This window comes from Phalacrocorax carbo, chromosome 8 (genome assembly GCF_963921805.1).
Source record: "Phalacrocorax carbo chromosome 8, bPhaCar2.1, whole genome shotgun sequence".
Taxonomy (NCBI): Eukaryota; Metazoa; Chordata; class Aves; order Suliformes; family Phalacrocoracidae; genus Phalacrocorax; species Phalacrocorax carbo.
Genome location: NC_087520.1, coordinates 16646696 through 16671653, shown reverse-complemented (window position 1 = coordinate 16671653; position 24958 = coordinate 16646696). Strand labels below are relative to the sequence as shown.

The window sequence follows — 24958 nt, the reverse complement described above, 5'->3', positions numbered from 1 at the left end:
GCTTTTTAAACTCTGTGGGTAAATTCATATCTGTATTAGAGCTCCTGTGTATACGTGTGCTTGAATCTATTTCAATTCTTCTCTTCTCCCCTACTGTAGCTGTGAAAAAGCAGAGCGCAACATTATTCTAGTGAGAGTCCCTTTGCCAAGATAGTGCTGGTAAACAATGGAGTTAACAGGGCAGCTTCAGGACAATTGCCTCTGCACCTCCATTTACTTCAACTGTTTTGTTACCAGAATCTTGAGGATCCTTGTGAAAGGTTCGGGGTGTTTAAGGTTTTTTTTCTTTTGATGCCCCTTCATATATTCATTGTCTAGGTCCTGCATAAACCTCTTTATAAACATTTCTGTAATTTCCTGAAGAACAGAGTGACAAGTTTTGGTTTTTGTTTTGTTTTTAAGGCAGTCTGAGTGTGAAAGATTGCTTTAAAGGAAAACATTAAAGGAAATAAAAGGATTGGATTAAAGGAAAGCAGTTCCCCTGGCTTTAGTCAATGTGTATTTGAAGGGTATGCTGAGTAGGTCTTCTGTTTACCTTTCATCACCTCCACGGACCAGAATAGACCATATTTAGACAGCTTTCAACTCACAAGAACAGTAGTCAAAACAATTTTAAAATACGGAGGTAAAGAGAAATTATTATTCTTTAAAAGAAGCTATGAATACAAGAGTAGCCTATTAACTCCTATAATTTCCCGTCTGGTTTATTATTCTTTTTCCAAAATTAAACAAATTACCAGAGTACCAATGCAATGCTCTTAATGTGGAAGGGGACAAACGATGACTGGAACTGCCAAATTAAAAGTACTTCAGCATTAGTGTACATTTAAAGGAACAGGAGAAAGTACCAGGCTCCTCACATAACAGTTTGTCTGGTTGTTGCAGCTGCTACAAAAGGAATAGTGATTATAAATGAATTTAATTTTAATTTCTCAGCAACTTGGATCTTATGGCTTCCTTAGCTATGCCTAAGTAAAAGGGCAGACTGCGATCTAGCAGAAGGGTTATCAACCAGGCAAGGTATTGCTGATTTTAATCTGAGCTGAAGGGATGGCTTTATATTGGTGTTTGCAGATGTTTCAGTACTGGATCGCATGTACTTTGACAAAACCAGTATTTATTCTTCAACAACAATGTCTGGTACTAAACAGAGTTAAAGGTTTTTCCATTAATATCTTCAGGACCGGGTGAGATTTTGATGGCCTGGTGACAAAAAATATTGTGTTTTTGGAAGCTCAAGTGTAGCTGTGCTGTTGCTCAAAAAGAAATAATAAAATAATACCTCCATAATTTACAATAAAATGTATTGGTGGATTCCTTGGAAGTTGCTGTTAATTAATCCTGGACATACGCAGTTGGTAGATTTGTTAGTGTAATGGATGCAAGTTGTTGGAAAAATTATTTTTATTAGGCCTTATTTTCTTTGTAAGATCAACTTAAAAGCATGAGGAAAGTTCATGGAGCTATATGAATTTCAGCAGTTTTAGGCAGAACTGTTATGATAAAGCTTTGTTTTAACCATTCACAAATATTTTGTATTAGTTTCATCTCTGATCATGTTGTTGAAGTTTAATTTAATTTTTCTGTCTTCAGTGAGTGCAGCTGAAAAAGAACAAAATCAATTAAAGGGTGACTTTGTTCTGGGAATACAGGAGGTGGCTCTGTTTAGTTTTAAGGGAGTGAATCAGCATCCAAGACATTCATCTTCACAATATGTGTACATTCAAAATATATGGCTTAGAAATAAAAGATGTTACTGCACTTTAATGAACTAAAATTGCTCAGTCCTACCTTTTCTCTTTGACCCAGCTGTTGATCTCCCTTGCAGCCATTGTGTATATAGGACATTGTAGTCCTACATAGTTGGCAATCCCCTCTGGGGTTTTTCTCCTGTTAAGTATTATACCTTTGGGCAGGAGACCAGCTCCAGCTCAACCCAGCTATTGTATCACTTCTTCAAGTCTTCAGCTTGGTTTCCAGTCCTTATAAATGCAAGTGACTGGCCAAGCTTTACTACAGTAAATAAACCAGGGATAGTATTTTTAATCTTTTTCTTTGCTTGTATTTTGTGTGTGCTGCTGTTGTTTCTGTGGAATATTGACTGCATCATCTTTAACATGGGAAAGAGCATACTGGGACACATGGCAGGACAAGCCATACTTCGCCAGCTTCACTGATCATCTGGTTTAGTGGCAACAGGGAAATGGAAGAGGGCTTTGAATAAGAAATTAGTGAAATAAGCAGCCTGACAGCACCAGGATACTTGGGATTCTCAGTGGATATTTTACGTACCAGGGCAGGAAGTTTCTTCTGGCCTGTGAGACCAGTTGGGAAACTAGCTACAGTAATTGTGGTAAAGCAATTAGTGGATTGCTGAGAAGGTGGGAAGAGATGCAGCATGAAGGTGCATAGATCCCTGAAGGCAAGGGTGCAAGTTTTCATCTGATGGAGCAGAGCTGGGACTGGGACTGTGAAGTGCAGTGGTTCAGTGAGGTGCTGAAACAGCGGATTTTTTGGTAACTCTGCTCTGGACAAGCGAGTTCAGTTTTCAAGCAATGATTGCTCATTCCAAATGATTGCCTTCTCACTTCATATTAAATAATGTTGTCCATAATTTTTTTTGTACATACATCTTAAAGATGAACACAATGTTAATATTCTGGGAAAAGTAGTAAATTACACAACTGTGTGTGAGCACAGACTTAAGCACAAGTTAAGTAACTTAGAGTGTTGATGCTAGCCACGGACTGCAGTAGAACTTCTGGAGTGGATTTATGGCACAAACATACCAACCAAACAGCAAAAGCCCAGCAGCAGCAAAAGCATTGCAAAGAACAAAAAAAGGCTCCTTTTTGGAATGTTGCTGGGAAATTAACACACAGTTAAAAACAAATAAATAAAAATAGATGGCAGAGAATATACTCTAAAAAATCATGCTACTTTTCTCATACCATAAGCCATTGTCTTACTGCTTTTAACTATGTCTGAAAAAGTCTTAAATGAAATAATTTTGAAATTTCATCGTCTACCTTGTAACATATCTTTAAATCTTATAAAGCAGCTGCTATTACTGTTTAATTGTGTTATAAATTTGGCCTATATTTTTCCATCTGGTAGTCTGCTGTTTTTATAGTTGTATATCCTTTTGGCTAAATCATATGAATGTAAAGAAAACAGTAGAACAAGTTAAAACAGCCTAACATGTTTTCAGTCAGAAATCAAAAGCTGTCAGTAAGATGTAGAAACAGGATGCCTAAGCCTTCTGTTCAGTCAGCTATAAAAGACAAGACGGCAGAACTAATGAACTATATGAATGTATAAATGGAAAATTAAAAACTTGGACCTACTAAGAGTAGATGAATCTGTTATTGTAAATTAATTATTAGTAAGATGCATGCATTGGCAAGCAACAAGTCTGTGTGGATGATAGGAGCTATTTCCCATTTCAGACGTACTCCACTCAGCTGATGAATACTCTAGGTTGTTGCATAGCAGCCTATTCTAATGTTTACATTTTTGCGCTTTTACAGCTAGAAACAGTACAGTTTAGGACTGCACATAGCACATGCATTGGCAGTGACATCTATTTCTGGTGAAGAAACAACTACATTAGCAGGTCACTTCAAATTCTGCCTTTTTTTTTCTTTTCAGAGTGCTGTTATTTAGTGTTTGCATAATATGATAAAGATGTTTGTGCTACCCTCTACACATGCCACAGTTCTCAAGGTTTAGTGTAGTTTTCTGAGGAACTGTGTCTTCAAACCATTGTGGTTCTTCATGGCATCACTGAGCATCCTCCATACTTTTCTGGTACTTATGTTGCTCTTTAGCTCATGACACTAAACAGGTGTGATGACGTGGTAATTCTGCAAAAACAGTATATTGGGAGGCCTCCTCAGTTATATGCTTGAGCTACAACATAAATATTGATAATTTGTAAACATTAGATTGAAACAGGTGATTGGTTAGATTTTCTTTAATTACATTAAAGATAACAGATTTATTGCTTTTCGTCCAGAAAGATTTTGCACTTTTTTCTGAACAAAAAATAAGAGAGAGAACTGTTTGGCCTGTAGAAATTGAGTCGCCCTTTTTATATGCACCATTTTTACAGTTACTAACATACCCTACCATACAATGAGTTTTGAAACTTCTGGCTTAACCTGAAAGGTAGTTTAGAATTAAATGTAATCTGTGGAGTATTGTGGCTTCATACACCACAAAACTGTTGGATCTTCTGGATAAGATTCTTTCCCAATACAGAAAACCGTGCATTAAGAAAAGGTAAACCATAATTAGTGAATATAGGGTTACAGATTGTGAGGATGGTGGTATGTAAAGGTGTCCTCTTGCCATACATTAATTGTGAGAGTAAGTAAAATGAGCATTTAAAACATCCAGTATTCTGCTAAAAAGGGGTTATAGAAATAATGGCATCATCTTTGGCCTTCAGAAGTCTTTGAATTATTAGGAATTATTCATGTTTCTGTTTTGTCTGCTTTTTAATGATTCACATGTGGTTATATAGTTATACTTGCACTCTAAGTTGGTAAAGCGCTCTATTAATGAGAATAAAAGTTATTTAAGTGCCTACATGAAATAAATATCCCCCTTAGTGCTTCCAGAAGAACATCTGCATGAAAAAGATCCACCCTACAGCCACTGAAATACTCCTACTAGATTAGAATCAGAGTAGCTTCATTCTATATTATTTCTGTTGCTGTTTGTTTTTCCAGTGTGTTTGTGGTATTTATTATTGTGGTGCTAGTATTCTTTGAAGTTACTACGGCAACCTGTCACCATCAGCTATTATAAAGTATGCTGGGATTTAGTTGCTAGGTGTTGAAGTTTGTCATCTTAATTGTATGACCCTAACGTTTTTCAAATCTTTCTTTTCTTGTACATGTTGCATCCACAGCTGATAGGCACTTCAGCAACAGTGGAAAAGATTCCGCATTCTTTCCCCTTGTCCTCAGAAAGCCTATGTGTTTTACAGAGTACATCTATGATCTTTTTTGATGTTCTTTTTATACACTGGACCACAACAGCATTTCTTTTACGTTAGTCACTATTTTGCAGAGTTTATACTAAGGCCAGCCAGCATTATAGTTAATTTAAATTTGATATCAGTTATCAAATTTTCTAAGCGGACAGGGAGTTCGAATGTTTCCTGAGACGACATCTCCTCTGTCTCACTTTCATTTGAGTACCTATTTACTCACCTTCCTCCTCCCAACAGAAGTACAATGTTCATACTATCAATTTCCTTATTTCTTTACCCATTTTTTGAAAGGCTGTCAGCCATTTGGTTAATTAAAAAACTAGAATTCAATGCTGTTTCTGTTTCATGTTCTCTTACATTTAAATGGAAATGAATGTTCTTAGGTTGGAAAACATACATTTTATTAGATCACTTCGTAGTAGTGCAGTGTATTCAGAGTTACTTCTATTAATTTTTTTGTTAGTATTTTCTCATCAGTCAAGTGTTTACTTTGATACATTATATTTTTTTTATACATTCGACCTAGTTCTAATCAACCTTTTGTGCTGTAATTCACCGGATAAATACTAACAAGCCTAAGCACAGCTGAAATGATTTGTTAGGATTCTATCTGAAGAACTTCACCTTCTCTGCCACAGGCTTTTTTTATACTATTCATCCCTATGTACAATGCTTGACTTAATGAAATACTGTGGTGTTTGTAGGTGGTGCTTGATTCTGAATTTCTTCTGTCCCTCTAGTGAGCATGCAGTCTGCATTCCAAGTGTAATAGATTGTTCCTGTGCAGAACTTACTGTGTTGTCAAGCAGTTCATGCGCTTTGCAAGTTCTAGTAAGAGGTACTTATCAGCATAGGAGGATTTAAGAGAACACCTACAGATATTTGCAGATTCGATCACAGCTCTTTATAGTCCTGTATTACACTTAAGTACTACCAGTGAGAATGGTGATGCCGAGAGCACATGAGTACCTCAAAGATCTGAAGCTGCGTCTGAGAAGTGAATCTCTATTGCTGGTGTTTGGGGATTAGGAGGGAGGGGCAAGCTTTTAACCTATAAAGAAGCTAGCAGTTAATTTCTAACAGTTGAGAAAATTATTAAAGATCAAACAGTCTGTGTTTTCCTGCTTGACATTTACATGGAAATGATGGAGGAACTTTTCGTAGCAAACCAGCTTTACTGTCACCTTCTTTTTTTATGTATCACTCAGTCTGGCTGATGTGAATTTGTTAGGTTTGGTGCGAGGTACTGGCCAGCATTATGTGATCTTTGCTTATGGCTCCTATCAGTAATCAAAGCATATCATCTGATAATTTTAAAATCACCATACACAGTTACTAAGAATAGGCTTTCATGCTGTAACAGAATCACAGATATAGCTAGAGTCATTTTAGAAGTTGGCTTCAACAAAAGAAATATCCTTCTTAAAGTCCTTATGCCTTTAAGCAACATAATACATCTATTCAGTGCTTATGAAGAATTGCTGCTTATTTCAAGAAGTGATTATTTAACATGAGTATAGAAAGGCATTCTGTGGCAAATGTTTAACTACTAAAAATACAGGCTGTTTTTCATGTACAATTCCCTAACTTCTGTCAGTATTTTTTTTTCAAAATCAAGACATCAGAAGAAAAACCCCACACAATTCCATTACTGAATCCTTTGCAATACATTATTACTTCAGCTATACATTTAACATTCCAGAAAAGATTTGTCTGATCCATAACTGTAGAAGTGAACTACTACAGCAGGAAACCAGCATTTCTTTTTAGAAGAGCATCAGTACCCGAGAACACACAATTCCTTACCTGAAAGCTTTTGGTTTACCTGCAGAAAATGTGTCTTCTTAGTCTTAAAAAGTAGGCAAGCCTCTCACTAGCGCTTATGTTACTCCAAAAGAAGGTATAATGGGTCCTTTATATTGTAATTTTCACTGTTTATGTGCAAGAAGTGTGCTGGGTCTGCTCACGTAGGAATAAATAAATAAAAAAAAAAAAGGCAGTACACACTGAACAGCAGCTAACATATGAAAGTAGAAGACCTCTAGCGGCCATAGCCTGAAGTTAAAGAAGGCTTCCTTTCTCTAAGTAGTAGACAAAATGGTTGGGTACGACAAACTGCAGCTCATACTTTGGTAATGTGGGCCTTTGTGGCCTTTCTGATGTAACAGAAGTATAAAGTGCATCAGAGTTAAACACAGAATCTGATCAGTACCAGGTGGAAATTAAATTCTGGTCAGAGGGGTTGGGGAGTCCCTTCTATCAATTCTAAACCAGTACGATGAAAAGATAGAAGTAAATCTAGAAAATTATTTTGCATGCTTATCTACTTCACAGTCTCTTATTTTAATAAAATCAAAGCATTTAAAGCCAGTACACTTTTAAAACAATAATTAAAACTTAAGCAAACTATAAAACATCAGTAAAGAGGATTCTTCACTGTCAAAGGAAAACTGCAAATCATTAAGATTACTGTTATTGCTTGAGAAATAAATGTCCTTGTGACTTTCTGTAAATTACAGAAAAGCCTAGGATTATAAATAATTTTATATCTTTCAGAATTTGTGCCTTAGGAATTGAGAAAAATAAAATGTATTTCCATCTGAGGAACTTTTAAAAGTTTTGAGAGATAAAGTAGTAGTATTCTTTAGAAGTTTTACGGTGTACTGTCATACCTGCTTACATACCCGAAGAATGTAAAAAATACCCCTTCTTGCAATATTTCTTCCTGTGAATAGCCTATGTTGTTAGTATGATTAGAAATTTTTGATGTTAATATGTTTTCTGCCTATGAATTCCTAATGGAAGAATACTGGGCAACATCACATGCCTTTTAGGAGTCTTAAGGTAATATTGAGTTATACTTTATATATGTGCATGTGTATATATATGCACACAAACACACACACATATATATAAAGTTTTCTTATCACAATATGTGTTTCTATGCAGTGTTTCATAAATGATGCAGCTTTCTTGCCAGAGCCTACCCCTTGTCTAGACGGTTTCTGAATTATCTTTTTGAGTTCTTAGTATGTGTCTTTCATCTGGGCTTGCAAAAGCTTGAATATATTATTTTTACATACATAAAAGAATTTATTAGTCATTTAGTGTAGTTCAACTTCACAAAGAATAGTCTGATATCTTAAATATTATGTATTTGTTGATTCTCTCTGGTTTTCTTTCAGAGTCATTTTGTGGCATGCATGACAGCTATCCTAAACCAGATGAACAAGCAGCATTATTCAGTTTACATTGAAACATTTCAGACAAGTTCAGAACTAGTGGTGAGTACAAAATAATCATGGAGGTCATAAATAACACTAAGTATTTTATTTCCTGTGAAAAATCAGTAGTATTGGAGTATCTTTTCTGATTCTTCCTAGAACAAAGTCTGTTTCTGTATGTTTTCTGCCTCTGTGTCATTGTGTTGCCTCTCTCTTCTAATGGTGACCTTGGACGATACTGTAATCAGAAATTTGGAAAGACATAAATGTCACTGCACCTAGCACCAAGCCGGTAGAATAATAATCAATAATAATCAATAATAAGTAATGGGATCTTTGTGTTATACTGTCCTGAGGAGGAAAATATCCCCAACAGGAAACAACACCAAAGCCAGCCCTCAACTAATTGAACCCTCCCTCCCGACTTTGCACACTTTTCATTTTCACTATTGAGTCTACTCCTGGTCCAGATAAGGTTGTATGCTAAATGCAATAAATGCCTTATTATTGTAATGCATTGTTTTATGCCAGTTGTTTCTGGCATAACTTAACGATACTTGGCATATATTCTAGTGTGTACCAGTGGTCACTATGTTCTAGAAGGTTTCAGTGGTCCTATATCTGTCCTTTTATACTCCTGACATAACTCTGAAATACGCCTTGGTATTGCCAGAGGTTTTGATTACACCATCTACAGTTTGTCCATGGAGGTATTATTTTCAGCTGGCAAGATTTGTCCATTTTCCTTTCTTTCTTAAAGTCAGAGTGGTGCCATAACTGAAATGCTAACAGAACAAATCTTGGGTAGCTTTTGCAGTTCTTCAAGCGCTTTAGTTTACTTGAAAATGTAACAGTATTTTAACATAATTTCAGCTTCCAAGCAGGTTGGGTACTTGGTCCTAGAAGTTTTAGTAATCCTTAAACTACTTCAACAGTTCTGCAGAGGAAACAAAATTTAAAAAGACAAGACATCAATATAGTCAATTTTGCTGTTTGTAAAGGCATTGTTTGTCGTCTTCTCATTTTTTCCCACACCGTAAGTATATGTCAGCGAAGATGACAAAGATTTGTTTTCAAATAATGCTGTTGAGGACTATTATTCACTTGGTTCTCTGCAAGTAACATGACAAGAAAGAGTACAGACTTCGCGGGAGTTGCTTGTGAGGTTTTGGGAATAGATGATGAGATTTCAGCTTGTTAGTGTCACGGACTTCTAGGTTACTTGCTTAAAAGTTCAAGGGTAAACCTGCATATGTGTGCTATACCTGAAGTAGACCTGAAATTATGATGTTCATTTTAAGTTCATTACACAGTGATCTCTAAATGCTTCTAGGAGAAGAAATTGTGTTTGTTTTGTTTGCAAACTTTCTGTCAGCGCCTTCAATTTTTAATTTAGAATACTAGATTTGGACTAAACAGACCAAATAAAAAAATCCTGTGTTTTTCAAATCTATTAATTCTTTATGCATAGTGAGACTGTTTTGCTAATTAGTAGAATATTTAAGAGCTTTACTCCAAAGTACTATAACTTTTACTTTCCATTCATTTATGGCTTATCTTTTGTTAAGAGCTCAATGTAATGACTTTTAGCTTTTATTTGGAATCTGAGACTGCTGCTTTACAGGGCTTCAGTTCCAACCCTGGGCTTACTGATGTCACCAGAAATTTATCCATTGACTTCACTGGGAGCAAAGTGGAGCACTCTGTCCTTAGTTCTTTAATCACAGCAGGGGGACACTTAAACTTTGTGTTACACAGTCACAGATTTGTTGTATTTTGTTGTTCTAGGACTTCTTGATGGAAACATTCATAATGTTCAAAGATCTCATCGGGAAGAATGTTTACCCTTCAGACTGGATGGCAATGAGCATGGTGCAGAACAGGTAAATGTTCTGGTAAATGACCCAGTGGGGCTGGATCATCAGCGCTCATGTTCTGTGTACTTGTGAAAAATGAACTCGTTTCATGTCTTACAAAAAGTTTTGGTGTACAGTCTAAGAGGATTATATCATTCCAGTTTGGTGAATACCAAGAAGGTCATAATCTGAAATAATTTACTGACAATATATTAAATAGCTACCTGCCTGTGCTTTAAGCCACTTACAATGGAAAGAAAAAAAAAAAGTATTTAACAGTAAAGTGGAGGTACATTGTTGGTCTCCATGTTGACAGTCAACAGAAGCCAAACTGTAAATGCCTGTTGAATGTACAATGTATTGTTAAATGAACAATTTCTGCACAGGGTTAGAATGTCCTCATTAATATGTCAGCAAGTTCATTGTGATGCAAGAGTTATCAAACAGTTTTCTTTCTGAAATGATACAGTTGCTTGGATTGCTAAAAGGTCTGATGATAAAGACCAAATCTTTGAGCACACGCACTATTCGTAAGAGGAGGTTGGATCGACGTTACTTAGTGTAGCTTGTATCATTGAGGAAATGTATTGCTGTACTATAGATCATTTGGGGTTTTGTCATGATTGATTACTGCAAACTCAGGTATATTGCCTCTGTAGATCAAGATGGCATCTAAGCAGAAGTCTGTATAATATTATATCATGCTGAACAAAACTGGGGGGGGAAAGGGTTGGCCAGGGGGGTGGGGACGCTGCTCAGGAACTGGCTGGACTTTGGTCAGCGGTTAGCGAGCAATTGCATTGTGCATCACTTGTATATTCTTTTATCATCAGCTGGGATCCCTTTCTAGGGAAGCGGGCACTGACAAAGCGGTTGGAAAAGGGGCACAAGCCCTCAGCCTCTGGAGGTGACTCTTGTCAGCAGGCAGCTAAACACCACATAGCCGCTTGCTCACCCCTCCCCGCACCTCAGTGGGATGGGAGAGAGAATCGGAAAAAAGGTACAACTCATGGGCTGAGATAAATACAATTTAATAGAGAGAAAAGGACAACACAAGTGATGCACAATGCAATTGCTGTGTCCCTTTCCAGCTTCTTGTGCACCTCCAGCCTTCCTCGCTGGCAGGGCAGTATGAGAAGCTGAAAAATCTTTCACTTAGTGTAAGCACTGCTCAGCAACAATTAAGACATCTGTGTGTTATTGACATTATTCTCATCCTAAATCCAAAACACAGCACTATACCAGCTGCTAGGAAGAAAAATAACTCTATTGCAGCCAAAACCAGGACACAGGGAAAGTGAGCATTGGAGGAATTTTGCTGTAGGATATACTTCAGTACAGAAACATAAAATCGGAGTAGTTTTACTTAGAGGCAGAGGAAAGGGAAGAGCTTAACTAGTACTGCAAGTTTGGTCCTGTTTTGGGTTAAAAGCTGTTCCTAATTAGCAGGACACTCTAATTACTCTTAAACATAAATACAAACAGACAGTGCATACATTATATCAGGGATATTTCTACTAAATATTAGATGTCTGGCATAGAAAAGGGGGAAAGAATGAGAGAAAGACGTCTTATAAAGGTCCTGGGGAATTTTAATTTTATTTTTTTTTTTAAATTGGCAAGAGAGAGCGTGCACGCCCTCTGGGAAGGGAGATGCCTCTGTCCGAAAGAAGGGAGCATGAACAGATTCACATCCAGGAGAAACTGTGGTAGGAGCATCTAAAGAATGAGAGTAGGCTTAATTGACTAAACTTACTTAGTCAAGGTTTGCCTGTATCAGGATGGAATGATTTAACTAAAGTTACTTGAAATCACTATTACAAATAACATGCTATTTGCTCCCGAAGCATGTTGTGATTACTAAAGCCCATTTGAAGGAGGCAGAGGCTGTGTGTACTAGTCCCACTGGAATAGGAGTATTCTATTAGGAACTGAGAATCAAAAAGTGTAATGAACTACTTCGCCCCCTACCCGCCCCCCCCCCCCCCCCCCCCCCCCGCCATTTTTTTCCTATCTATTAACAGCAAGATGGGAAGAACACTTTTCTGTGGCATGCTAGATGGGGCAGAACACTTTGGGAAATAGTAAAATCCTCATTGAGGTCATAAGGATATAATACCTGAGTTATTTTTGTGATCCTACATGGCAGATTTAATTAACTTTGTTCTAATGAAGGTTGCTTACTGGACGCTTCTTACTAGTTGCTACTGCTTGTATGTGCACTTTATTCCACTTATGGTACTTAGACTGTTGGCTATTAGCTTATTAAAAGCAGTAACTCCTAGGTATGTGGCATTTGTGGGGAAATGCTTTGCTGGTTTAAGTAATACCATGTAGTCTGCTTAACTCTCAGCTGTTCATAATTTTACTTTAGAGGCATGTAATTCCTCCCAGGAAATTCCTGTACCTTATTGTCAATATGAACTGCATAGAGAGTCAGATTTGCTGAATAAAAGGAATGGCTGGGGGGGTTAGCCACTAAAGGGAAGTATTCACCTCCCTTCTTTCTGTTCCTCTGGGCTTTGAAACAGTTAATTACTCAGATAGCATTTGAAAGTACTTGATCTTATCATAATTAGTACCTAGAATCAGTTTATGTTGGTGTCCAGTGTAAAGTGGCTTAGTAAGCGCTTGCATTGCTTGTGTGTCCATTTGAGTTGTTTTGGAACCTTGTTGACATTATATTTAGGTATTTAAAAATAAAAGGAAACAGTTTTTCACCAGTACATTTCAAGGTCAGATCCTATTTGCTGAAAAACTCATGTGAGATAACACTGTAGGGTATTTTCTAAAACTAGTGGTTAGGCTTCTTCTAAAATATGTTTTCATTACCTGTCTATCCGAGTGTTTTCAGACATCTGTCAGTGTCAAGCATTCCCCAGCCCTTTTTAAGTCTAACTTGAAAGGTTTAACACTGCAGGTATTTGGCAAAACAGCTGGAAATGTTGCCAATTTTCTTTCATTATACATACTAAAAATAACTGCTTATTCGCTGATGAATCTCTTTGTAACACCCTCAAGACCTGGTTCTTATGTAGCTCACATGTTATAGCAGCATTATTAATTCAGCAAAATCTCATTATTGCTTCAAATCAGTGCCACATACATCTCCAAGTAACTCACCATTTCTCAGACTGCCAGGAACTGTAGATTCTGTTGGTATCATTAGGTCCTGGCCAGCCAGCAAAATGAGGCAGAACAAGTTCCTATTCGTCACCTAGCAAGGGACTGTAGGGTTTTCTTTTGAAAAAAAGAGTACAGATTCCAGGCGTGGGGGTTTTTCCTAGATAATCTGTGAATGGCTCTGTTAAACACAACTTCTGAAAAACATGTTTTCCATTCTATAAGGCATGTTTCTGAACAGCTCTACCTTTGAATAGCAAAAGTCTTTTCGGAAGAACTAGCTGCTTATAGTATTTTCCTGTGAAACTTGACAAAATGTTGCTTTGTGCATTATGAGGAGACGGCTTTTTGAAGTGGTAGTCTCAATCTTTAAGTAACAAGAACGCATAACAAATTCAGTGGCTGTTGGGCTGCTTTTTCTTTTTCATTTTCTGAAGAGAAAACCTGAACATCTGGTAGTCACAATTCAAGCGTATTATTCAAGAATGGTATTTATTATAGTTTTGGAGAGAAGGGGAACTGAACACAGTTGGCAGAAAGTAGGGAAACGTGCCTTTTTCAAGCACAAAGCTTAAGTGTTTATGGGAGAGATGCTACAGACTGTATTGGTACTCCACTAGATTTCATAGAATCATAGAGTATCTCAAGTTGGAAAGGAGAAAAACCCCAAATTAATTAAAATATTAGAACTTCTTCCCAGTCTTCCATCTATCTGTTGGTGAAAATGAAAGCTTGTCATATTTTCATGTTTTAGAAGTATTTGATGCTGTGATACAGATATTGATGTCAGTGGGTAGTGTTACTATTCACAGACACTAATGGATCTGATTCTCCACAAGGTACACAAATTCAGTTCACAAGAGTAGGCGTTATACTTTACTTCAGCTGGTGCTGTAATATTTTGTTCAACTTAAAACAATTGTGATGAGATTTTAAAATCAAGCATACCATCTTAATTACAAAAGCAGGGAAAAAATCCTCTTTAATTCTTTGATTATTAACATGAAGTGGTTCTCCTCTCTCAGGAAATGTAGAAGAAAACTCAAATTTATTCTATCCAGCTATGCTTTAACAGTTTGCTTAAAACTCTGCCTGGCTCACTATTTGTTGTGCAGAGAATAAAAAGGGGCATTTATTTATTTATTTATTCATAAGAGAGAAAAAAATACAAGTAGTTCAGGTAATTTTAACTCTTGTTTTCCAAAGATGTATTGGGAGTTAAGATTAATTTGTGTAGCTAAGGTTGGATGACAGTAGTGCAGTTTATTATGCACAAATAAATAAGGCAGAATTTAGGATGATGTGTTGTATCCAAGTAACTCCTTTCTTTGATCTCATTTTCCTCTGGCAACTTTTGACTGGCCTAGGCATAGTTGACAGAAATGCAGTTGTTTTTCTTAAGGGTTTGAATTTTCAGGGGGTCAGAACACATTTACATATAGGCTTATGGCATGTTGCAGATCTTTGTAGTTTTAATACATGAAAAAGTGTTTTAAGCAAAAAGTATAAATGTCTAATTAAAATATCCTTTTATGCACACATGCACAAAAGTGTAAATGGAGGAGTATAACAAGTTCAAACAGTTTGAACTCTTCAGTCATTGCTTTAGTTATGTGTAGTAATAAGATGTGTCCTTGGATTTTGCTGAGACTAAAAATGTCCTTGCTGAAACACAACTTTGCTGTTAATATAAAGAACCTTTTAGGGGCAAAGGACATCTTATTTATTTATTGTTTTTCTTCCTGGGGTATTTGGTACACAGTGTCTCAGTATTCTCAGATTTGTATCTTCTTTCCGTTAAATCTCGGTAACTCTGTTTCCTAGGTGTCTTTCCCAGGCCTTACGAAAGTCAGTACCTGTAATAGGGCAAATGGCATAAGGTTAATCCTGGGAAAACGGAAAAAGGCAGATAAAGAGAAGAGGCAGTTGTTTCACTGTGGGTTGTAAATTTACTTCCATGGCGAGTTACACTTCCAGCTGTGGCTGGTATGGCTGACTGAGTCATTTAATGCTTTGCTGTCTGTTATAAGCCTAGCAGAGAACATCTCTTCCATCTGTAGATGTTTGAGTCTGGTTGTGCCTGATGTAACCCCACTTTTCAATCACTTGCACCTCTCTAGCATCAAATACTACAAGATGCTTGTTCTGTACTAACTCTGCGTGTTGCTCATTGTTACCCATGTTGTGGAATTATCTGCTTACCAAGAATCTAAACACTTAATTACATGGTGACTGCAGCAGATCATTGGCTCAGCAAGATAGGCTATTGTGTATCATGGTCGTGGTATACGATGGTTGCCTATTACATTTTGACTGCAGTCATTTAGTCTTTTATCTAAAGTGCAGAGGGAAAACATGCTGTGAGGCATCCCTTTCCCACTGCCACTGCACAGTATCTCGTCTTTCTCGGTATTGACTGCTAGGATGCTCCTGCTTCTAGAGTATGAGGTCTCCTGAACTAAAAGCAAAGTCTTCAGTGGAGAGAACGACTCAACACAGAAAAACAACTTGTTAGTTTGATGTTTTCAGAAAGTCAGTAAGGTAAACTTGTTTTTCCAGATACAACTTTGACTTGCGTATAGAAATCTCTATGGTTCTTTGCTGTGTGGCCTGTTATAAAATATTTTTGTATGTTTTCAGTTATTTAATTTTAGTAAAATATTTGGGGATTAAGACAAAGTAGTATTTTCCACTCTGTAGAACATACATGCAAATAAGTAAAAAAAGAGAAGAGAATACCCACACAAACCATTTTAAATAGGTCACTGCAGAAGAGACTGAAAATACAAATTCAGTATTCATAATTTTTATTAGGTGTTGTGAATGCTTTTGAGCAATCTTTCTATGTTGCCTTTTCTGAAGAGTAACTTTGGCCAGCACTTCATATCTTAAGAGATTATCCGAAAAATAAATATATACAGTTTTCTCATATTTAACATTATTATGAACAGTTATTTTCATATTTTTGAAGAACAGCATCACAAAATAACCCTGCTGGTGTATTATGCATTTGCTGCATAATGATCTTTTTTTTAAGTCATAATCTGCTGATTCAATGCAACTTCTTCTTTACTGATACAGTTTTGTTGGTGAGGTAGTAAGCTCAAGTGAGCAGCAATTAGACAAGAGGCAGATGCATACTACCTGTAATTACAGATCATATTTTTAGCTTTAAAAAAAGCTAGGCCTCTCTAAAAGTAAAGAAATTACGTGTTCTAGACAAAAGGTATTCACTTGCTAAATATTTCCAACAAGAATATCTGAAAAATCAAAAGTACATGTACTATGTTAAAATATAATGGAGGTATAGAGAGGGATTTCAAAGACAGAAAGCTTATGTAACAGGGAAAGAAAAAGCAAAGCCCAAATGCTACATTTTATCTTTAAAGTTTTATGGTGAGATTATGAATAAAATACTGAGCTACTTAAAAAGACCCAAAACCAACCGACCAAACAAAAAAACAAATCCTAAACCAACAAAAAACCCACCAACCCCTCCATCACCCAAACCCCAGAGATAACGTTATCCACAGTGTTATCCATTAGTTTAATGTAATTCTCCAATTTAAATTCGTTGACGTGAAATAATAGAAGTATTTGTAGAAATAAGCCTAGAAACAACCATGAAAATATATTTACCACAGTATCTGAACCATTCTTAGATACATAGAAATGAAGACTAAATGATATGTACAAATATTACATAATGGTAAATTAGTGTCAACAGGTGAAAAACAAAAATCAGTGGAAGAATGAAGCAGTAATTTAACGATATCAATTTAAACTTCCTTAAAAAGTGAAGGCAGTGTGAGTTTTTATTAGTGTATGACATCCTGATATAACCATAAGTCATTACATTCGTCTATACTAACTGGGTTTCAGTTTTGTATCTTATTCCCAGACTTGATCTAGCACTAAACACACCATGTGGGGTTTTTTAATTATTTTTAATTCAGACTGTTTCTACTCTGCAAACAATTAGCTGGAATGCACAAAAAAGGAGAGTAGGCTCAAGTGAGAGAATACTCATAATATAAGGAAAATCATTGAAAATACCTTTCAAACTAAGTTACTTATACCAGAATCCAGTATGGCAGCTTTTGGTACTCATAGTTTTCAAACTATGAGGTTTTTCAAAGCATGCTAAACATGACATTTTCAAGAGAGTTTGGCATCAATGTGTACCTAATATGCAGTTTTGAAAATGCATTTTGATCCCTAGATGGGAGGTAAGCGGTCTTTAAAACATGCTTTAGGTAGATGCTGAAGGAAAAGCCACATACAAAGAGATTGTTGGCAAAGTCAAGAGATCTCAAATGGAAACTGTGGTTGTATAGCATCAAAGCAGTTGCTCATTCTTGTCTTTCTCTACGTGTTGCTTTTGTACTGCTGTCAACTTAACTTTGATACATTATAGCAGGTATTATTTTTGTATGCTTGGCATAGCTATTCAAGGTAAATTTGCAAATAACACTAATAAAGACAATTAATTCTATAATTTATGATTGAGACAAGGGAAGCTGGATAGCAGTTACTTTTAGGCAGTTATTTTCTGACCATGCTATTTGGATAGACTCTCTGGCCTTATGCTGAAAAAGAATTTAGGAAAATGGCAATTCCTTTATCTTTAGAATTAAGTATGAATGTTACAAAAATTATTCTTCACTCTACAGCGATCCTGAGTTAACACAGGGGAGAAATACGAATAAATTATACTACTTTCTTTGCACCACTGGCCATATTTTTCCAGTTACCATGGAAGTGGATTGCTTCCTAAGTGTTGCCATTATTGTGCTCTTAATAACTAGGTTTCAAATAACTAGAAGGTTTTTAAATAGTGTTTCCATCTTGTATGGCCCTTCATTTCTAAATCAACAGTAGCTTGCCACATTATTCAGAGGTAATTTCTGCTGTTGTTTGTAAAGATTTTAGTTATTATTTTTTCACCTTTTTCAGGCTTTCTCCTGCTGCTCTGCATGCTGAAATAGTAAATGTGTATTTTAAATCTCTCCTGTCACACTAGTTGCTTGTCTGGTCTCTCTTCTGTGTAATTTTGTTTATTCCAGGATTAGTTTATAATTGCTGATCACTGTTTCGCTCATTGACAATGATCACCATTTTGGATTGGGTCTGACTCACTTTGCTAGTCTCCTCTTTATTTAACATGCCTTTTTCTAGCTTTGCACACAAGAAGGAAGAGGAAAGACGTCAGAAGCCTACAAAAGCATCAGCTGACTTCAGCTGCTTCTCCTTTCTGCTTCCTTGCTTCATGTTACAATACCTATCAGGTATCTTCTGCAAAGCATTTTATGAGGATGCTACTATCAATTCAACATAATTTATGTGGGAGTATTGTCTGCTATTCCCTACTCAAGATTTCATATAAGTGGCATGCTGGGAAGGCTGTCTATTGGAACTCAGAAAAGATCTTCAAAATAATAGTCAGTGTATCTCCTAGGCTTTGAACCAAATTCTTTTGGACCAAATTCTCTGAAGGAAGAGCACTGAGGATTTGTGGGAAGAAGTTATGAGTTTTAATAACTGTCCATGTCTTCACTGGTTTTCAGACATGGTTTTAAAAAAACATATATTCCACCATTGTAATGGTTTCTTTCGGTTAGAGCTTTCACAACAACACAGGAAATAATATTATTTTAAAGCTTATCTCTATTATTCTGTGTCTGATTATCCAGTGCAAGTTTATACTTTATTATTTTTTTCCACCTGTCATTACATCATTGTAATCACAGCTTTAGAAGACATAGCAAACATGGGTTTGAGTTGATGTTCGTAAATACCTAAGTGAATTAATTCTGCCTTCACCTCAGTATCTCAATTACTCATCTCAAAGTTGAAGCAGTGAAATCCCAAATTTTAGTCTTGTGAACTTGAAAAGACATTGAAGAGCACCTCACTGCTGTTGGACCACTGCTTTAAAACAATTCAGTTGTAAGAGTTTGAGGAAGTGTCAGTTCATGATTTTGGGAAAGCTTACAGTTCTGTGCCTGATTTAGGCACTGTTCCCAAAAAAATTTTGTGGACCCAGAAATGTTCTGTGTCTGAAACTAGGTGCAGAAAAAGGCCAGCTTCTTCAAAGCCACCTAAGAACAGGCAATGCCAGTTTAAGGGGTTTGGGGTTTTCTTTTGGTTTGAGTTCTTTTTGCTGTAATCATCTCTTTGTTTTATGCTGCAAGGGGCTTGTTTGCTAAAAATAACTTGGAGTTCCAGATCTATATTTTAGTTTTATCACCTATTTGCACTTCAAAAGCAAGGACAATGTGCAGACCTATTTTACTGTTAAATAGAGTGTCATCATCTTCTAAAGAATAGCCTTGAAATCCGATGTTGATTAACAACATGTTGTTTATGAATATGGAGTTTCTTTGCTCCATCTCTGCCCCTCTGTTTTATTTTTTTTGAGGTAAAATCAGTTTGAAATCAAATATTTGTCTTAGGATGACTTAGAAATTTTCAGCTTTCTCTTAAATTATTTATATATGTTACTTATGGTACTGCTCTATCCTTATTTATAACATACATCTAAGTATTTGAAACTAAGTATAGTTGCAGAGGATTTTATTCATTGGGCTTGCTTTCAGGCTAAAATTTGAAAGAAATTTCTCTGACAATAAAATAATGCGGAAGCAGCAGGAAATCTAGAAAGGTAAAGGAGATAGCTGCAGTTGAACCATGGTGATTCTTTTGCTGTCCTAAGTCAAAACCTTGTTGTTTTATATCCAGATTAAGCCCAGAGACTTTGGCCTTTGAGGATCATTCTTAAATCTTCAGGCCCAAGAGATTGGTATGAAGTCTAAATTAGAAGCATCAATCCCCATAAATTCAGGAAATATCGTGGAAATTATTGTGGGTAAAGGAATTTCAACAATTTTAGATCACAGGTATTTAAACTGATGAGATTCATTCCATATTAAGCAACTGTAGAAAAGTTATCATAATTGAAGACCTGAAAGCACATATTTGTAGCCGTGTGTGGTGATTAAAATTAAGGGAAGATATGACAACAGGGGAACATTAAACAGAAAAAACAGGTAACGACATTATCTTTATGAGAAGCCAAGATCCTGTCCTTTGGTCAGACTAGATCAGTCTAACCTCGCAAGGCAAAATTGAGCAGCAATCCCCAAGTTCAGAGAAAAGGTAAGCTCCAGTGATCTGTTACAGAAGCAAGGGAAATTAAGTTGTATTACACTGTGACAAGATAATCCCCTTCAGTAATTCTTCTCAATAACTTCTGAAGTCAGACTGTGTTTTTCTGAGCTGCTCTGGGACACACTTTTTTACCATCTCTGGTATCTTCTCCATTATGTCAGTTATAACCGATAATTGATGTGATGATAAGCATTTAAGGAATATTAACTTCTCCAATCAAATGACTTTAACTCTCTCCTGTTGGAGAAATGTTTAGTTCTTTAAAAAGGAATATGCTCTCAGTAATAATTAAAATTATATTTTATTTTGTTTTCATCAAAATCTCAAAGCGTGTTATAAATACCTGTTTAGCTTTGTACTTGTGACTAGTTAATTAATACTGCTTTTTGGTAAAAGGGGAGACTGAGGCATATAGAAATGAAATCATCAAGGTAGGACAGCATGGCACTGGCAGGAGCCAGGAATAGAATTCAAACCTACTGCCTAAATGACTTCCAATGACAGAAATAGATACACCCTTTAGGCAAAATACAAATGCATGAAAATATTTGGAACTTGACAGCCTGGCAGTATTGTGTGCTTCCTGCAAATGCGTCATCCCAGTATGTCAGATAAAAATATCTGTGAGAATGAAAGGGGTAGTCACAGAAGATAGCTTACATATAATTACGTTATATAGAATCCTGTAAATATTTTTAATATCAGTAAATTTTACTGGACATTAAGTACCTTTGTATTTCTTGGGTGTCCTTGGCACTTTTTGTGTATGGTTAGCATTAAACCACAAGCTCTTCACAAAAATTGTAAAATATGACACATAAGAAATATGTCCATGTTATGAAATTTATTAGTGCAAATCTATTTCATGTGTGTTTAAGTTATGATTATTTTTACTGCATCCCGCATGATATTTCTGTGCTAAAAGACAAAGTACCTAGAAGTGTGGCAGTTTTTAATGTAAGCCAAATTATCAGCACGGTACCAGATTGTGCCGAAACAGGGTATTTAGGTGAAGTGTTTCACCGTAGGTGCTGGAGTAGTGTGTAAAAACATAGAAGTTGGGAAATAAAAGTCTCAAAAAGGAAGACACCCCCTCCTACCCCAACAAAAGACTTTCTGAGTGAAGGGAAATGCGACTCTCTGAGTAGTTGGAGCTGAAGAACTTGATTATGTGAGTTGGCAAGAAATATACTTTGTAAATCAAAGGACAATCCAGAGCAATATGGTTCTACAGAAAAGACATGACGCTAAAAAGGCCTTGACCCAAAACTCCTACTCGCAAGAGTAATGGGGATGCTGACAGACAGAATAACATGTGGGTGTCTGTGATTCTGCCTAGCTGTGTATTTTTTGTTGTGCTCTCTGAAGTAGACCATTCTTTTTAGAATCCCCTTTTTTTTGCAAAATCTTAAACTGTTTGTGTCAAGCATCAGGCAGTTTTGTAGAGATAAATGTACCCATGTGAGTGAAGCATTAGGGAAGAATGTGTTGATTTTCTTCTGGGTAGCGTGGGGCAGCTTGCAGAGGAAATCGCATTTTCCAGAACAAGAATTGATCACATAAAAGGCTGTAAAGAAAGTTCAATGGCCTGTTCAGACCAACATAGGCTAAAACTGCAGTGGATATACAGGGCAATCCTGTGATTATAATGAAGTTGTTTAGGAGGGTGGTGATTGCCTGCAAGAACACTATTGAGCAAAATTACGTTTCTTGAACTTGAGATGATTCGATGACACTCAGCATTTCACAGATCAGACCCCTAATTTAGATGACAAGATTAGCTGAGCTAGTGTTAGAAGACTAGCTAGACCATGTCCTAGACTGTTCAGAAGAAGCTCATCTGAATGTGTGGGGAGATGCAGTAGAGCAACACAGCACCCTTAGAAGTCAGTTACCTTCCAACGGCGCAGTTACCGTAGTAGTTAAAAGTGTAGTGACCCTCTGATCACATTTAAAAAAAAAGGACTTAGCAAGATGTAACACCACATGTAAATTACTTTATTTCCCTGATCACATCAATGTTACAGAGAAATGTTATGTGGAAAAGAAAATATTCTTTAGGTTTTCACAAATGATTTTTTCCTTGTGGAAAACCATAATTGTAGCAAAAGGTTTCAATCTAGCCAGTCAAGTTGTTGCCCTAATGAAGCAGTGTGCTTCTTTGTACTATTGTTTAGTGCTTAAATAGGATTCCCTGTCATAAGCCTGCCAAAATCTGAGCTTTTGCTTTATGTCCCTCATTAAGAAACTTAATTTAGCCCTTGCAGATTTTTTTGGTGGTGAGGCTAATATTCATTTCACTGACTGTTTCTAGTGGTGGCTCATAAACAGCTGCCTAGGGAAAAGTTTAACAACAGAGCTGGGAAGAAGTAACGCTGCTGTGTTCTCCCAGCCTCCAGTGGCCAATGATGTTTAGTGGTCCTCCCTTCATTTTTGTCTTTGATGTGTCTAATAGTTTTCGATCCAGTATAAAATTCAGGCATTCACAGCATCCTGCAGAAATGAATTGCGTGTCTGAGCAAGACAAGCATAAAAACTCTCTCTTTGCTTATTTGGAAAGCACATTCTGATTTTTTTCAATGCTGTCCAATGCTTGTATGAGAAACAGTGAACAGTCAGTCTCATCTCCATAGTACTTTTGATTTTATAGATTCTACCATATCCCTCCTCAGTTACGTAGTGTCCCCTGATTTAAGAAACCGGATCTCAGGCACAATCCATTAAATGTGTTTGTCACATTTGTTTTCTTGTTTTCTTGTTTTATTTGTTTTCTTTCTCTCTTTTTTACTTTTTGTATTTGTTTATATTTTTGAGATGGAAGACCAGAACACCACACAGTTTCCAACACAAGGGTGCAACATTCCTTTGACAGTAACATATGGATATCCTGTGCTCTCTTAATCTTTTGCTAATAATTCTAATTATTGAATTATTGCTTTTTCTGATGCTGCTAAATGCTAAGATGGGGGTTTTGTGGACTTGTCTGTTGTAACTATTAGATTTTTTGCCTGATTGGTAATAGCTATTTGACAGTCAGTCATTGTATTTGAACAGTTAGGATGGTTTTTATCTTGTGTTCACATCTTTCAGGTTGCAGTACGGTTGCCCTCACAGTGTTTCCCATAGAAATATTTCAACTAAAATTTTACTTATGAAGCAGAGGAGAATGGATTCTTTGTTTTCAAAATTGAAAATTGAATCAAACTTAATTATTTAAATAAATGTTATAAATATTTCGAGATACAACTGGTTTTTGTTTTACAAATGTACTGTGCTGGGAAGTTAGGCAAAGAAAGTAGCTTTAGAAACGTGACTTAATCTTGCTGCTTTAATAATGAGCATAAATAGGTGCTGCTTTTCAAGCTAGAGGTATAATGTTCACCCTCTTCCTCTTGGAAGAAATAACTGTATATTAACTCAGCTTTGAATGTGTTTTTATAATCAACCTGAGGAGGAAGATGGTCAGAGGTGTCATCCTCCCCTCACTACCTGTGAGAAAACCGAAAAGCTGTACATAATAATCTTTTAATTGGGGAAATGCAGTGGCAGCTCCTAACTAATAATGTAAGTACAAGGAACTCTTTTAGCTGTCAAACCCATGAGGAGGAAGCAATAACACTCTTTTAAATTATTCAGTTTTGTCACATAGAAGGTAAAATGGTGTTTGAAATAATTGCTCTCTCTGTTTTCTCAAGAACGCAGTGCAGTGTGCAGCAGAGGAAAAGAAATTCTATTGTCTGAATTTTTTAATGGAGATCAAGAAACTTTTTGACAGGGACATGCTTAAATTTTTTTATGTATAACAGACTATAAATTAAATGCCATTGCACAGAATGCCATCTGCTGTGTTCATGTATGTGTGAACTTCACTGCTTCTAGTGTCCTGTGTTTAAGTGTGTCCACATACTGTGTACATATATGATGTTGTATGTGTGATGTGATATGATATCATCATATCACACAGGACTGGAGTAGGTTGCAAGACATTACATTCATTTATCTGTATCATTGGTTTGTTTTTTTTGTTTTTTTTTGTTTTTTTTTTAGGGTGTTCTTGAGAGCCATCAACAAATTTGCGGAGACAATGAACCAGAAATTTCTGGAGAATATGAATTTTGAAGTCCAAGTAAGTGTTTAGGCTTTTTAGCTGAGTCGTGGGGTTATGTGCAGGTATGATCATTCTGGTCTGTCAGAGCCCCTTCTGGTACTTTATATTAGTATCAAAATGACTGTAGATTTGAGTTTGGCAGGATTAGGCAAACTTTGATATGACATGAAGATTGTACTTTGATTATTTATGATAAAGCACCCAAACAGTATTTTGTACTGTGATTCTCTCAGAACTGTCAACTGGAAAGCTAATTTTTTTTCTTAGTCAGCCAAGCGTATTCAGGAAGGCAATCTTTGATGTAACGCACATAGTCTTTACAATGTCACTCCTATGTATGTAGGGCAGAAAGAGCTTAACTTTGATTCTAAGAGTATTTAGCACTTAGAATTTATTTTTATTTTTAACTTGTAGTCTTCCCTGATAAGTCCATCTTTATTTATTTATTTATTTATCCTTTATTTTTCAGTGGTTC

General features: G+C 36.2%; 1 protein-coding gene across 1 annotated transcript in view; it reads left to right on the top strand.

Moving 5' to 3' along the window:
- The window catches only part of DOCK2 (dedicator of cytokinesis 2), a 210806-nt gene that overhangs the window by 123693 nt on the left and 62155 nt on the right, over positions 1-24958 (top strand). Inside the window, exons 28-30 of the mRNA XM_064458922.1 lie at positions 8188-8286; positions 10015-10109; positions 24423-24501. Of these exons, the coding sequence (XP_064314992.1) occupies positions 8188-8286; positions 10015-10109; positions 24423-24501 (273 nt within the window). The remainder of the gene's footprint in view (positions 1-8187; positions 8287-10014; positions 10110-24422; positions 24502-24958) is intronic.